Source organism: Bacillus rossius, chromosome 1, assembly GCF_032445375.1.
Source record: "Bacillus rossius redtenbacheri isolate Brsri chromosome 1, Brsri_v3, whole genome shotgun sequence".
Classification (NCBI taxonomy): domain Eukaryota; kingdom Metazoa; phylum Arthropoda; class Insecta; order Phasmatodea; family Bacillidae; genus Bacillus; species Bacillus rossius.
In genome coordinates, this window is record NC_086330.1 from 309,770,542 (window position 1) to 309,788,140 (window position 17,599).

At 35.0% G+C, this 17,599-nt stretch overlaps 2 protein-coding genes across 9 annotated transcripts in view; one reads left to right on the forward strand and one right to left on the reverse strand.

Annotated features, from left to right (window-relative positions):
- The window catches only part of LOC134527896 (protein FAM177A1-like), a 56,741-nt gene extending 47,752 nt beyond the window's left edge, over nucleotides 1-8,989 (forward strand). For all 6 annotated transcript variants that reach the window (XM_063360906.1, XM_063360904.1, XM_063360905.1 and 3 more), the window contains one exon: nucleotides 6,373-8,989. In XM_063360906.1, coding sequence (XP_063216976.1) covers nucleotides 6,373-6,442 — 70 coding nt within the window. In that variant the 3' untranslated portion in view covers nucleotides 6,443-8,989. The remainder of the gene's footprint in view (nucleotides 1-6,372) is intronic.
- Nucleotides 1-17,599, reverse strand: part of LOC134527895 (uncharacterized) — a 95,354-nt gene that overhangs the window by 11,815 nt on the left and 65,940 nt on the right. For all 3 annotated transcript variants that reach the window (XM_063360901.1, XM_063360900.1, XM_063360899.1), the window contains one exon: nucleotides 13,734-13,832. In XM_063360901.1, the coding sequence (XP_063216971.1) occupies nucleotides 13,734-13,832 (99 nt within the window). The remainder of the gene's footprint in view (nucleotides 1-13,733; nucleotides 13,833-17,599) is intronic.

The following is a 17,599-nucleotide window of genomic DNA, read 5'->3' on the forward strand; positions in this document are numbered from 1 at the left end:
GGTTGATGGTTGAGAAAAACGTTTGTAATTATAGTACAAGGAGCATGATAGTGCAGAGGGAAAAATTCTTAAATGATTTTCGTCCATGGGCCTGACACAGTTGGGAAAATGCAATTTTTCTTTAAATTCCTTTCATGTTATAACTTAACTGTGATAACAGCTGTTGTGTCTATCTGTTGTGTCTATCCTGGTCCCTAGGCCCGCTGTTGCCCATAGCCGTCTGGTCCAGGCATGAGTGTAAAAAAGTGCTTAGAGCGGTGAGCGCACCCGAGCGCGGCGGCTTGAAGCAGTCGGGTTCGCTGCTTTTGAACTTCACGTGCCGCGGCGGGCGTTGGCGCTTCCTTCCTCCCTTTCCCCTCCCCTCTAATTAGTACATTGTCGGTCTTGGCCTCCCCTCCTGGGGTTTGGCGCATGCGCGCTGCATCATGCCGATCATTTATAAGGCTTGGTTAGCCATTTTTCGACCTTATTCTTATAGGTAGTCTGGGTAGAGGTCATCTGAGAGATAGAACCAAATAGGTATCATGTAGTCAACTTTCTGTAATGTAGTAGTGAGAGCTTCTTCGGGAAGACGGAAATGTAAGTAGGGCGGTGACCCTTACCGTAATGTAGATTGCGACGTAATTTTTAAATGCTCCTGTTTTCTAAATTTTCTTTCGGATGTCACCTATTGAAAATTCCTTTGAGTTAAATTATCTTTTGCCCTTTGTTGTTTGTGGGCTTGTTTAACCTCCTATGTTTGTTAGTTCTGGGTCTCCCAGAATTGTTTAAAATATGCAGTAACTTTGTAATTTTGATAGTTACGTATAACACGTATATTCTAATTCACGTGTTTTATTTAACGCGTAAGTGAATGATGTCTTAGTCTTTCATTGTGTCTTATGTAACGTTTCCCTACTTTGGTCGCGAGGGGTCAATATAACTCATACTTCTAGTTCTTATAATCGTATTGTAACACTTGCTAGCATTTGTTGTTTCATGTTCTTGTTTATCGGGAATAATTTCCCCTTGTGTTCATAAATTACTGAATCGCTGCGGCGATAGTTTGTTATAATGCTCTGTTATTTATTTTGTGTACGCTTGGTGCGTTTGAAACTTAATAACGTGAAACATTACTTTGTTGTTAATTATATTAATTATATATAGTACTGATATTATTTATAAAGTTGAGGTATACATAAAGTATTATTTTTTTGCTACTTATTAAAAATAAAAGGAATTGACTACCTGTTAAACTGGTTTCTCTCCGTTTTTTTTTTTTTGGAACACATATAGCACCCAGTTATTCCAAATACTCTCTCTCTCTCTCTCTCTCTCTCTCCCTCTCTGTTAGGATGTGCCTTCATTGGAGAGGCCTTCAGGCTGGTGTGACAAATGACAGTGTAATCTGACCCGGACCGCGTACTGTCTCTCACGCATCTCGTGCGTCCCACTCCCCTGCTTCCCGCTCGCCGGGCTTAGGGAGGGCGTAGCCCTGGTCGACGTCACAGTAAAGGAAATAAATGGCCTTTGGTTATATGACATTTTTAAACCCAGTCGATCAAAAGCAGGAGTAAGTTATAACCCAAAGTTGTCTGTTTACATTTTTTTTATAAATTTATTAGTTGCTCATTTGTAATTTATATTACGCAAGTTTATCCACCAACTTTGACTACAAAAGTAATTTCTTCACAGAACGTGGAAATCCCATAATTCAGACCACTCAGCAAAGGGACACACAAAAAAAATTAAATCTTGGAGTTGATAAATTCTTGGCAAACTAAGACAGAAACCTTATTCAAAACAATTGATGTGGAAAAATATGATGATGATGATGTTGATATATTTTTAAAAGTATCGCCAGTAGTGTTAAAAAAAACTTGTGTCCCAATTTGATCAATGAAGCCAAAATGATGGTTATCGATTTGGAAAATAGCAAAACATTTGCTTGTAATTTTCTTCTATGTTCTTTGTCACCGAGTACTTACACTCAACAACACCAATGCCATTAACTGTGGCCAACAAACCATCGCCCAATATGATTACAGTCAGTTTCCAACAGAATTGCAATAACTTTATTTTTGTGTTCAGTCGACATCGTTCAGGGCTACACGCCCACTTGAGTCCGATTTGCTGCCACCTCCCTCCATGTACATAATCTCCCCAGATCTCTATGTGAGCTTGTACTGGCATTTGGTTGATTTTTAATTTTACTTACACAATTGTTAACACTTACTTATGGTGTAGTGATATCTTTAAAGAAATTGAGGACATAGTTGAACTACACTGAAATACTCTGAAATATTCCGAAAAATCTTGTCATCTTTTAACAAGAGCCAAGTGATGAGGAGTTCAAAATAATCTTCCTCACTCCTTGCTTGGGAAACTGATGGTGTTTCAGCATCTCTCTCACATATTTGCAGTAGAATTTCTTCATCCCTCACGTAAAGTAACAAATTGTGCTCACCCAGCCTTCCAGTACCAGGAACAGAGGATGACACACTATAGGAAATTCCAACCATGTGTTAACCATTCTGGACCTGATGCACTGCATCTGATACATGCATAGGAATCACACCTTAAGATAATCAGTTTCTAAATACCTACACAACATGCTTAATGCCATGTTATCCAAACACACTTGTTGAATGACACTCCTAGAGATAGTATACACAAAACACCATTCATTGTGACCTTAATAGTGTCCTGACAAAAGCTGAGTGCCTTTCATGTCACATGCTCCAAAAATACATGGTAAATACTTCTAAAGAAAGTTCCTACATATTCCAAGCAATGTGACCTTGCTGATGAAAGTTACTTTTTAAGCTAGTTCTATAAAATTCTTTGTATTCATGGTGATCTTACTGGTGTTATCCCAACCCTACTTTAAAATCATTGTGCGCTTCAAGCCCCCAACTACAAACACACATTGTGGAATCTGCTCTTGGAGCTAAACCCTAAAATATGCCATGCAGAGATCTTGCAAATTACAGTTGCTCCCTAAGCTAGTCATTCAATAAGCTATGCCTGCAAGGTACTATCCTAACCCTACATCCAAAAGCTGTGTGTGCTTCATGCCATGTGAATTATGCTCCAGGAATTAGTTCCCACCTTCCTGATGTTATCCTAACTCTATTTGCTAACACATATGCTAAAAGCTGCCCCTGGAGCTAGTAGCTACAACACATAATTGATGACAAATAATGATACCTTGCTTCTATATTCCTAACCATACTCCCAAATGCAGTTTGGGCTTCATGCCACATGGTTTAAACACACATAGTGAATTACGCTTCTGTATATATTTTCCACAACATATGCATGTAGTCCTAACCCAATTTTAATAACAGTATGCATTTTATGCCACATGCTCAAAACAGACATAGTGAAAACAGCCAGTCCCATAATACACCATACGTTGTGACGTTGCTGGAGAAAGCAATTTCCTAAGCTAAATATGCAGAGTATACATGTCATCATGCTTCAAATTATTAAATCAATTCATAGTTAGTTCATTGGCTGTTTCTCTTATGTTTAATTAATATGAAAACCAATAATATTTTCAACTACAAATGAATTAATTTTTGAAAAGAAAAAAAAAACTTCTTTTAGAGATTACCAATCCAGTTTGGTAACTAATAACTTATTAATTTCCATGTATTTTACAAGCTTTAAAGATAGATTTCCAGTTCCCTGAGTTTTCCAGATTTTCACTGTGAGTGGGAGCCCTGTCTATTAACAGTGGAACCTTGCAAACAGGAGTACAGGATACTACTATACCTATAAAGTTATGACAGTTTTGTAATGCACCGTCTGTTTGTGTCAATAATTAAACTAAATTTATCTGGTAACTACGAGTGCTTCATCATTGGCCCTTAAGTAAAATCTAAAGATATAAATTACACCTTCAAACAAGGAAAAAAACCATTACTTAAAAAAAAAAAATTCATAAACGTTCATGCAGTAAACACAAAGACTGCTAAGTAAGAGAATGTGTGAGTAGGTGGGGGACTGGCTGTGTCACTACAGCCTCCGGAGAGAGGAGAGAAAGAAAGTGTGCAGGACTCTGTGACCAACAGCACACGCTGTATCTCTTGTTTAGCTTTCTTGCTTGAAGGCACCGGTGGCTAGATGCTCTTCTCCTCCTTTCCCTTAAATATAGCACCATACCGTGTTTCCCCAGCCTTGTCCTCTCTTTGCCCATGATTGAGGGTTGACATCCAAAATGTGCGTGAAAAGGAAAAAAAGAAGGGGGAAAGAGGGGTAGATTTTTAACAGCACTACACTGCTTGCAAAATAAAGTAAAAGTTGGGCATGAAAACATTTTTTTTGTTTGAAAAAGGAGTGTTTGAGCACACATGTTTCCAGCAATACTCCCCACAAATATTTGGACTAACAGGGGAGGTTTTTTAATTAGTGTACCTGATTATTGCAGACAGTGTGTATGCATGGTAAAGTTTTATATCAAAAATTGGCTTCTAAAAAGCATAAAGTCATAGCCACATTCACAAAATTTGCGATAATACAAGAGTGTGAGCAGGGATCTGCCGGAAAGTGAAATTGTAAGATAAGGCCACAGCTAGTCAACACTTTTCACTAACTTAAATTAAAGAACAAGAACAAAATAAAAGACACAATGTTGAAAGATAACCTCCCTGGAAGAAACCAATGTTTACGAGGCCCGACAATGTGGATCTTAAATCAGTATCTACTTTTCAAATGGTTTCACAGCAGTACACTGCAGGACTGCCCATTAGTTGTCCTAAGATTAAAGAAAAAGCATCAGAATTAGCTCAAGGGGGAAAACGCAGCAAAGAACATATAACAGTTCTCATTTGTGCGAACTTAGATGAAAGTGACAAAATGAAGATATTCCACTCAGGTAGCAATTAAATTTTAACATAACACTGTGGTTTAATGTGTAAGCAAATAATTAGCCATACTCCATTTAAATACCCCATAACTGGTAGCATATGCAATCTTCATGTCTATCTTGACAGGTTTTAATTACGCATGAAACATATATTCAACATACGTACTATTCACTTTGTATTGTGACCCAACAAAATTGTTTTTGCCTGTGTATTCCCTTGCTTTTTAGTGGAGACTTTTCATGCCTTACATTGCAAACATTATTCTGCAATTCACACATTTATTGTAGCAATCCATCTACAATTTGTGGAAACTTACCAGTCTTAGCAAAATTGCATCTGAGCTTCCCCTCTTTCACAAAATCTCCACACCTCCTTTGTTTTGAAGTAGTACGAAAACAGGAGGGACTGCCACCCCTCCCTTCTTCAGTTGTCAAACAGTAGGACAGAGAGCAGACAAAGAAGGACATGAGGTGAAACCAGTGCTGTATTGTTTATGAATCAATAAGCTGAGACACGTTACTTAAATACTTTACTTGTATTTATAGAATACTACTGAAGATATATGGTACGACCTATATCCAAAGGAAATTCTTACCATGCTCAAAATTTACAAATACATGTGTCAAATGTACGTGTGCATATGAATTGAACTCCTATCATTAACTTATTTTGGTGTGATGCAGCAGTGACTACAAACTCGAGTAATTCCTTTCAGAAACAGCATCACCTTACACAGGGAGATGGCAAAAATCCTTCACTTCTTCCTTCCCTTCCTTCTTTTTTATTTTATTTTTTTTCCTACTCCACCTACCTCCCATCGATTTTGAGAGTTTTGTCCCCCCCCCCCCCCCCCAAGTGGTTATATTTACTGTGTCTCAGAACTCACTCATGCATAAGGCTATTTCTTTCGCAAATACAAAAAAAATTCAGACACCTATTTTATTTGTAGTTCAATTTCCTGTAACTTTATTGTGCAATTTTTCACTATGGTATGAAATTTAGACATTTTTGGAAGGTTTGGGAATATAACTTAAGACTTCAAATTTCTGTATTCAGTTATTAGAAGTACTCGTAGTTATGAGGATATCTTCCAACATTGTCATCTCTTGTAATAGTGAGGTTAAGTCATAATTTAAGACCCAGACTGGCTTAGTACCATTTAATTTCAAAGTAAAGAAAGCAGCTTAGGTAACATTTCCAGGTTCCTCTGTTTATGCAGCAAGTTTTGAATACAGTTTAGTACAGGATAATCTATTATATCAGCAGACACATAGCACGATCAGAAACATAGATTGTTGTTTAAACTTTTTTTAATGTTTTGCTATGAATATACCACATGTATATCACACAAACTGCATCAAGATAGGACATTAATCAAAGATCTTTGTGTATTGCGGACATCTTTTTGCACTAAAATGCTAAGTTATTGAAAAAAATAATTGTGTTGTACAAACAATATGTATGTAGCATCATTCAAAAACTTTGCTTTGCCACCCAAAAGTGTGCTGTGTGCTTGCAGTGTGTCAAGAGTGGAGCAAGCTGACGGGAACAGAGCAGAGAACATAGGAGAGCTGACAACATTGTTATGATGAACAACTTTACTGTTTCGTACAGTCTGTTAGAATGTGATTTGAATGGTTGAAACTAATTTTAAATTGTGACCAAAATGTATATCTATCTTCCAACAACATATATATTTTTAATATAATTAGTGTTAGTACAGGAGAAGTCTGACATACCACAATTTGAATATGAATTATTTGCATATTTATTACTGCATTAAAGGAGGAATTTTAATATGCCCAAGAAAATGTACCATGATGCTTGGTCAGTGAAAAAAGGCTTTCAGCAATTGAAGCAGCAACCACGGGAATATGTCTCTTCTTCCAGTAAAGTCATTTGATTGGAGCAAGGCTGTCGAGACAAATTTAGGGCCCGGGGCCAAATTATTTTGTCGGGCCCCCTCCCTATTACTTAATACCCAACTCTTCAAACCCCTCACTATTAAAAAAAATGTAAAGGCTTATTACCTTTAAGAGATTGTAATGTTGTATAAATAAGAAAGTGATTTTTAACAGTATTTTAAGTTTTTAAAGTTTTCTTTCAATTATTTTCATCCCTTTATAGTTTTTTTTAAAAAATATGAGTTTTTTTACACTTAACAATTTACATAATACTCAACAACTTAAAATATAGCATACTTAATACCAAACTACTTAAAAATCAATAGTAATTTAAAATTAGTTTTTCATGTTTTCATATCAGTCAACTTTTCAAAAATAGAATAAAAATTCAACGTCAGTGCAAGTCTTGATTCAATGCATAATGGTCCTAGATCAGTAAGTAAGTCTTTGTGGACCTATTTTTGACCTCGGGCAATTCTTTATTCTGCTGAGCACACTCAAAACACCTTTCTGCTCAAACAACAGAAACAGGAAAAACAGGAAAATATTTCTAACTCCGAACAAAATTAGAATCCATGTATGTTTAATATGTCACATTACAAATATGTTTTAAGCTACCTTATTATTATTATTATTGTTATTGTTATTATCTATATGTGCACCACTGTTTCTTTCATGAGATTTCAGATCTTGGAACTTACAGGTCATTTAATTAATATTCCAAGCAAACTGAAGGCAACTGGATCGAAAAAAGTACACACTTATATATAGCATGAATCTGCTTCACCAACTGTATATGTGCATTGTGCCCACTGTAACATGCTAAAACTGAATGAACACTATATAAAAATCAAGAAGCGTACATAAAACTGAGTTACTGGCTGCAACAGAAGCTGTCCTGTTCATTATCAAGCTGTCGTGGCTGGCAGATTTTTCATTGTCTTATCAGATTTTTAACATTCCGCCGCCAACCGATAACCAAGCCTCCTCCTCACCTAAGATGAAACAAAATATCTCATACATATACTTTTTGTCTCTTCTCATAGTCTGTTATCATACCTAAATTTCTTCCAGGAAAACTTGCTTGTACAAAGTTACGGTGGCCATGACTGTAAACATGATATGAGCATATTACATAACTGGAGGTTTATATACTTTTAACTTTCATCCTGCTATCAGGGTAAATCCACACATTAAAAAGTCTTAAATGTAATCGGGGCCCCTCTTGCCCAGGCCCCGGAGAATTCCCCCCCCCCCCCCCCAACCTATTTTATGACCTTGGATTGGAGGAGTGTCACATTTACTGTGATTGATACAACAAATGTTAACAGTAGGACCTTTAATTTTGTTTCTGTGGAGCAGTAACACACACCATAAAACATATTTAGTTGGTGATACACTGGAAGAAGAAATGCTTACCCTAGAGATTTGATGGTGTAGTTATAGTGATGCAGGGTGGGAAATAGTAGCAAAAACTTCCAGTTGATGAGTAGATGATTGTAAAATGGTGTAAAGAATCAAAGTTTCTTGCAGCAAAGTCAGACTGACAAGTAAGTATACTTCTTTCATTTTGGTTTAATAAAGTTAATTGATGATCTTAAGCTAAGCATTACCTGTCACAGATACATACCACTTTATTGAAAGCTTGAATTTATTTTAAATTGTTTTGTTTGTGAGCTTACTGCATAAACTGCACTGTACTGAAGTCTGCTGTTTCACAAGACAATTACAGCCATGTAAAAAGAGTCAATTATCGTAAACATAATTATTTAATTTTTAAAGTAATTTATGTGCTAAAGATATAAATAATTTAATAATAGAAATAAGTTCTTCAAATAGTTTTTGTTTATAATTATTGCTTCAATTATTATTTAGTTAAAATGTTAATTTTATGCATATTGTTTTATCTGTTTGGAACACAAACTTATGCATTTAGGTTTTCTACTTAAATATTCTCTCATCCCCTATTTAATCTCTCTTCATCACAAGACATTTTCTTCAACATTCTCACTTCAACCATGTTATTATAGTCTTTACATTATGTTTTGTATAATTCTGCTCTCTGTAATAGTGTCCTGTGGTGCTATTCTGCAATATTTTCAGTGTTAAATTAGTTTTTTTTTTTTTTTTTTAACTCTGTTAAAACATGTAATATTGTGAACTGGCCTAGTGCTAAATTTTGCTATAAATATATTTATCAATAAATGTGAATGCTCATAAGGGTATTCAAGATGATGTGCATATTATGTATCCACAGCCTGAATTTACCTCATAGCAACGATTCTGCACTATTCTTAGGAATGTCCCAACACTTTTTTTTTAATTCTCAATTTATATGTATAAAATTGATTGTACGTATGTATTATGTATTAATGAATGTATCTATATATGAATGAATGAATGCATGACGTCGATAAACTCAGACACATTTGACCGATTGCCGTGAAAGTTGGCACATCAAAGTGTTTTGTCATGGATAAGGTTTTTATGCTATCCATTTTTTTTTATAACTCGTAGGTGGATGAAGCTGCAGCTCATCAACTTCTAAACCATTCAACCAATAATTGCCATGGTAACCAGAAAATCATAGGTCATAGACATACTAACAGTAATTGTGTGTCGTTTCTCTATGTCCACCACATTGTCATATAACATCCATATAGTTTTCAGCCCGGGCAACGCTGTGTATTGCAGCTATGAATAACTATTATTCTTTTATTTGTAGGCAAATTACATTTGTATCACACACAATAAACTATTTTTGGATGTCTTATCTGACAATAAACATGAAATATTTTGGTATCAGAAGCAACTAAACTATCTTTGGACGTCTTATATGGCAATTAGTGGTACAAAATCCATTTTGCTGTAGTAATTGGTGAGTAAGTTTAATAATAACAAATATTGATTGTAATTTTGATATATATATATATATATATATATATATATATATATATATATATATATATATATATATATATATATATATATATATATATCAATCAGTGTGTGTGTGTGTGTGTGTGTTGGTATATATGACTTTGATAAACTTGGACACCATTTGACCAATCACCATGAAAGTTGGTACATCAAAGTGTGTTTTCATGGAGAATATTTTCACACTATTCATTTTGCTATAACTCACCACTAGATAGCACTGCAGTGCATCAACTTCTTTTCCGATCAACAGATTGCCATGAAAATCGGTATATAGTGATTTTTACTTCCTCAATCCTCAATAACAACAAATAGTGATTGTGACTGTGATTAGTATTTTGGTGAGTGAGATCTAGATTACATATAAACCATCCATTTTAGATATACAGAGGTAAATAAATACACACTGGCAGGACAACATCTGCCGGGTTCTGCTAGTAATACTATAAAGTAAAAATTATTTACCTTGAACCTAATTTTTATTATATGATGATTTATTCAATGAATAAATAAGATTTAAATTCTCATTGGGATCATAAGAAATGATAATTGGAGTATAAGTGAATGCATTGGTGTGTGTGGAGGGGGGGGAGGGGGGACCAACGGGCTTGCAGCATGTCCACCGTGCTGGCCGCTTGTAAAAATACAGTTTGACCTCGCCGGGAATCGAGAATCACCTTAGTGGGAGTTCCACTGCACAACCGTGCCCCCTCACTGACACTAGTACATGACATTGTTTAAAAGGAACAGAGACCAGATTAGATGGTCAATTGCATTAAAACCAACATAACACCGCAAAACATGTCCACACAACATGTAACACGAAATGCAAGATAATACACCATAAAGCACCAAAATGCAGCTCCATTCATAAAATTAATCAGCATTTTTAATCAGAAATAAAAACAAATTACAAAAATATAATTTTTTAATTTATTACATTCAATGAATGTAGTTTATTTAGCAGTAAATTTGTACCAAAATGTATGTATTTTTTTATCTTGTAACTTTTATTAGTAACTCATTTTTACATTACAACATTATGCATTTTTTCAAACTTATATATACTTGCGATTTATTTTTATTGTTCAGAGTAGTGAGAGATGCTTATTACAAAATATTATATAAAGTGAATTGTGTATAAGTCAAAATGACACTTTTTTGTGAAACATTTAAATTTCACATTTGTAGAATAATGTGATATTGTTATGAATTAAACAGAATTTATAAAAATATAAAAACAATAACACCAAAATCTCCTATATAATAAACAAAATCAGCCCAAAAATAAAACCATAAAATCTTGTCTCTAACTATGAAGAGTCTTAAATAAACTGTTTTGAGAACTTCACCCTTTCTTCCTTCTACCCACACATACCGCTGCCCTCCTTCCCTTCAACACAATGTGCACAGGTTTGATCCTCAGTCCGGCCACGTACTGGCTTCACGTATGAGAATAGACAAAGAAGCTGAGCTCAGAGTTTCAACTTATACAGTGAACAAAAAAAAAATGGATTTTCACAATTAAGAGCGGAGTGACTCAAAAACTTTCAAGTTACTAGTTGTTCATGTGTCGCTGCAGTGCTGAGGTAACCATGACAACACTTATGTGATTTGTAATTTGTGTGGAGCAATTATATAACTTTTAAAGTTTTGTGAATTTCTCTTTCGGCTACCACCTTCAAATTTTTGTCTGGCTTTAGTGTATTGTCGATTGGTAATTTTGCTTACTGCTAGGTGTTGCCATGCTTTATTTCACTAAATACCGCAATGATCACCATGTTTGCTAGCTGTTTTAAAACCTAAGTATTGCTTATAAAAACACATTTTCATGTTTTTATCCTCACCCTAAATTGTAATTTTAGGACTGAATGATGTGGAATACTCTGTTTCCTGGTGTTTTTTTTTTTTTGCTGCAAAAAGGTTTAAGCTACCGATTTTGAGAGTTGCAATCCTTTCTGCCCTGGACGGTACTTGAAGTGTCGTTATTGTTGTGTAAAGTCGGTTTTCTCGTTAGTTTGGTGTGATCCTTTGAAATCCCTTGTAACTGTAATGTATTCACATGTTTGTATTTTGCTATTCTTCACTTACTAGCCAGTGGTCTTATTGTGTAATCAAGCCTTCACGCTGTTTACCTTCTCAAGGTCAAGGTCAAGTACATACTCATATTTTTTCTTTCCCTGTAATGAAGTCAAGAATGTTAACTTCAGCTTCAGGAACGATACATGTAAATGATTTTTACATCAATTTGCATTTTGTGCTGTATACACATATAGTCATAAAACTGAAAACAAACATAATGTTTGATCAATTATTATTATGTATTTTCTTACGACCTATACTTTACCATATTTATCTGCAGAAGGGTCGTCCCTACTATAGGTCACAACAATAATTTTGGAAATAAAAATATAACATTTTCACCTGCAAAGGTTGCACTCGAATAAGGGTGGCACCATATATCTCTGTCTCCAGTACAATCAAGTGAAGACTTTATGGTCTGTGTCCAGCTTATTTCCGTTTAAGAAATATGGCACTTATGTTGACCATCTGCCCTTCGTATCACCCCTCTCCATCCTTTATGGCCCTACCTTCCCCCCCACGCCTCCAGCACTATCTAAAAAAATACAACAGAAAAGAATACCATTTTTTTATACCAGCGTTTCCCTTCCCGCCTATTGTATATATTTTTTTTACCAGTTATCTTCCCCAAGTAAGAAATAGTGGCATTTCTATTTCTTGTCAATTTTTTGTCTGTTCCTTCAATAAAAACAAGCATGTCCTTTGCAGCAGTTTTGTCATAGAATGTTACAGTTTAAAGCGTGGAAAATCTCGCAAAAAAAAACAATGTTTGACACAGTTGTGTCAAAAAAACTGCCGAGATAGAAGCTTCATGACTGTGTACGGTGTCAGTTCACGGACATTTACGATGAGAGAGGGACGGGGATCCTAAACACTGCTGCATGGCCTCTTGCCAAACTCCAGCATGGCGGCAGACAGCCACGTCACTTGCTGGCAGCGGCCGGGTAGCCGGCCGGCAGGCGCAATACAATGGTGCAGTTCATGATGCTATACATGCATTTTGAGATTTTGACTAAATTATTTTTTTTCTTATTTGTAACATATTTATTAAAAACCAACACAGGCTAGTTATTTCAGCAGCACATATTCAACCACACAGTGCAATGTTAGTTATTTTTATGACAAATGTAACATATACTTTTGTAACTTGCTTTGGTTTGGCACAATTACTGTGTTCAGACTTTCGTAGGCGACGAAAGGTCGTGTACGTCCTGATAAAAAGTAAGGTTTGTTTGGAAGACATCCAATTTTTAGATAAGTTTGTGCTTCATTAACAATTCATCTAATTTATTTTGTACGAAGCAACAATAAGACATCATGTATGTTACAACAGAGTGAGTGATGAGTGTGAGCCGTAAGGTTTATAGACATTGTTGTAAGCAATTGTGTGAACTGCAGCCAGACAAGCTGTAGCAAGTGAAACATAGTTTATGAATTGGAATGGAGGTTTACGCAACTGACCACAAGGGTGTGGTGCCCAGATCGAGGTGTCTGTGATGACGCACATGCTCAGAGCGGGCCAGGTCTTTGTGTGCACGATCCGGGGGAATCGAGTCTAGTACACACATGGACATCACACACTAAGTAATAGTCTTATCCTGGCCCATGTGCCCTCTCTTGCAGTGGCCTTTTCAGAACCATACCAACAACACACACTCTCACTAGGCACAAAACACAGTTTATCATCAGGAATGCGGTTGAATGTTGCTTTACACAGCCAGCTGGTCACTGAATGTCTTGTACCAGGGCTCCACATCACAGCAATGGCTATGATGTGACTTACTGTTTTTGTGGGCAACTTAAATGTGTGAAGTTGAAACTGTTATCACTGTCTCAAATCAGCTAATAATTAAAAAAATATATATATTTTGTAGCATGTTATTTTTTCTTACAGGTTCTATGGGTGTTCTGTATGACTTGTCTCTAGCAGTAATAAGTAGTTCATGCAGAAACCTACCTTAAAATTGTACTTCTGTATAACATCTCTCTGCAGCTTGCAAAAATCACTGTTAATTTCAACCCCAACAATTCTGGATGCTTTTGAAAATAGATATGCCTGAAAAAAAGTACACAAAAAAAAATGTAAAAAGCACGGCTGGTAACTTGCACATAACATTCCGGTGGAAATGAAATTTACCACATCCACAAGCAGCAAAAATAAATACAAATATGTTACTATCATGAGATTTGTGATGAATCAACATACAACAGAACGAAAATATGCATCCAAATCCTGCACTTTTGTATATGGCACAAATATAAATACAATATTTCTAGGATGTCCGGCGCTAAATTATATTATTCGATCCTCGTATTAAATTGCTTAAATTTAATGTTGAATAAGAGAATTGATAGTATATCAGCAGATTTAGGTGTTCAAGTTCATTGTGCCCTATGTAGTATGTTTAATATTGTTTAAATAATTTTTTTGTATGATAGGTTAATTTATTTTTATAAAGATTTCTAAGTTAACAACTACATATTTTCAGGATTGTGACTACCTTAAAGATGACACTGTAGCAACCTAGGTTCATGGATTTTTAAATTATTTAACCATTTGTAAACAGAATTTAATTATTAAGTTGGTGGGGAAGTAGTTGAAGTGTTGGTCAATTGGGAGGTGGGATGAATTATTGGATGCACACACTACCTTATCTACAGCCCAATTGATTACAACTGTGAAATACCAATTAGTTGCATTTTTTAAAATAAATCATTTTATTACTTCTCTGAATTATCTGTATTCAGATAGTGCTTTGTATTGAGTTTTGGAAGTTCATTTTTATGGATGTAATAGTACTTATTGAAGTTAAAAGGGTCTATTTACAATAAGTTTATCATTTTTACATAGTTAAAATTTGAGTAAGTTGGTTTGTATTTCAAAAAGAGCATAATTTTGAGTTATGATAATATATGGTAATTGGTTGAGAAAGTTTTTTTAATGCAATTGGTCCAATGAATTAAAAGTCAAGAAATATTTCTGATGTCATGCAGGTGTTTATGCTATAATGTTTCAATACACAGATAGGTAATATAAGAATTTTTTAAGGCCACGAGTTTTCATGAGTTTTGGTAAAAGCATAAAATAATTTTGGTATATTTGGTTTTGGCTAACAGGAAGAGCCTAGTATGATTAGTCAAAGAATGGAAGTCATTGGAGCAGTTGATACAAATGAAGTAACAAAAAAGAAACAAATTTAGGATGATATACGTAAGTAGTAGAGATTGGTAGAGAGTAGGGGTGAGCCGATCACCACATTTGCAGATCATGCCGATGACAGAAATGTGGTACCGATCATGCCGATTTTTTTGACTGATTAGTGCTTTTTTAAGTTGGTTGTAAAATATGCTCCAAATTACTTGAAAAGTATTGCATGAAGATATAAACATGATCACTGTTGGTAAAAAAATATATGCATGGTATATATATGCACAATATATTTCATGGTCATGAAATGACATTAAATGTCTCGACAAATTTGTGATGTTGAAGCCACGTGTCAAATTTCCACCACGTGAAATTTTGGCTTTGCAAAGGTTGCATCTTGCTTTCCCCTCATCACCTACAACGGTAAAATGTTTCCAAATAAAGCTGCTTTTCTTTGACATTTACAATCAAAATGCAATATTTAACTGGAAAATATAAACTCCAATTTTTAACTCTGACTTTCAAAACATTAACAAAATGACTAAACGGAAAACGTGATGAAAATACTGTTGTAAACATGCCAGACAGTCGAGGTCAACTATCGCAGTTTGTTACACAATCAATTAGTAATGGATTGTTTTCAATCAAGTCGTCCATATACATACCCGTGTTTTATCGCATAATCGTTGTACCGTTATTTTAAGACGTCCAAATTTGGAGGAAAAAAAACGTCGCAATATGTTTTGGTCCCGCTGTTTGATTCTAACTACTTTTTGTATGTAGTTTTACCATATAAAATAATGTATTTTATAGTTGAAATCTATTATTCATTTGGATTTTACCGTTTACGTATTAAATTTACAGAAATACGAAGTTGTCTGATGTGTAAATTTTCTTTTAAAGATGTTTTCAAACGTTTTAACCTTTATCTGTTCGTCTTCGTTGCCACTACGTATCGCATATAAAAATGTAGCCGGTTGGCATTATTCATGTTTAATTATGTTGGTTCCAATGTAAAGCGAGCGCACGTTGTCGAATATCGATATTGATAGCTCGCCGTACGCATGCAACGTGCGCGCTCTTTCTCTTGTCGAGTTAACTAAATTTAATAACCCGCACTTTTTCGTGGTAAGTGTGTACTACGACGATAGTTCAGAAAACAAACCTGGACAACGTAGCAAACATATAAACACAACGATGAAAATAAACAAGTAGTATGGACAACACAACGATGAAATGCGTTTTCTTTTTTCTATTTTAAGTTGAACAAAATGTTTTTGTTGCATGACTTATTAAATGGTTTGGTGTGCTTTTGTTTACTTTTTTTTAAACAAACGTACTTTTCATGGATATGTTTATTTTTTAAGAATAACTTTACTTAGTTTTTTCCTACAGAAAAGATTAAAACACGTAAGTAACGTAAATGTTACTTAAAAACGTCAAACAACAGTTTTGAAGCAAAAAATATGTCGGCGCTTTTGTGTTACATAAAGAGATTTTTTTGTCTTCAGAAAGCGGTAATCGGCAAAAAGGATCGGCATGCATGAAGCCGATCATGCAAATGAGAAAATGACCAAAATCGGCTGATCTTAATAATCGTCAATCGACATCGGCTCACCCCTAGTAGAGAGACTAGAAAATTCGAGCTGAGTCGAGCGAGTAGCTAAAGCTTGACTCAACTCGAAAGTTGAGTTCATTGTACTCGATAGGACGAGACACAACAATCTTTTCCCAATAATTCAATACATATTTGACATGTGCAATGAGTATAAAAAAATTTACCATTTTTTTGTAAACACTTCACACTATAATCTCGTAATTACAATTGCCCATTTTTCTTAGAGTACTGTTAATTTTACATTTTCACACTGCCCGAAAAACTCAAATTGTTTATTCCGCTACTAATGCTTCAAAACACTGTAAAAGACACCATTTTGAAATGGCCTGCTTTACTGGTGATGCTGCTGTACAATTGTCGGTGAAAGCCAACAATTATGCAAAAATTAATTTTGTAGTCTTTCTCAAGATGGAGTCCTTCGGCTTCAATTGTGAGCTTAAGAGCGACAGAGAAAAGTTATTTTGTATATCGTAGTAACTTTTTTCCTACTGTTTTTAGTACCATCAAGCCTAAAATTTATGTTTCAAGCAGCAAACTTTCACTGTGTTGTTTTTTGAGGAAGAGCATTGTGCATTTTATTTAAAGAATAATACAATTTTCAAATTTAATTTGTACTCTCTAATTTAATCAAACAACATTTTCAAATTATGTCAAAATAATTGATGCCACAATTTCAACTTTGTAAATAAAATTTCAGCTCTTTCCAAGAATTTTCAAGTGTTTATTTGTCTGTAACATTAGCAGACTGTATTCTTCAATGGGCAGTCTAAACTGTGCAGACCATACATGGCAGATACAGATTTTAAATGCACTCGGCATGGTCAACACATGCAGTCAGGAACAGTGAAACTGCCTTGTGTTGAGAAAAGATGGAGAAGATGTAATTATATTTGTGGAGGCAGATTAGGCAAATGATAAAGGAGACAAGATTTTTACACTGGTTACTGACAGGTGCAGCTACACCTTGAGAATCCAAGTAGAACAAACAGTTGCTCTGTCAAGCACGGAAGCTAAATACATGGCAATGTTAATGGTGACCAAGAAGCAATTTTCATTT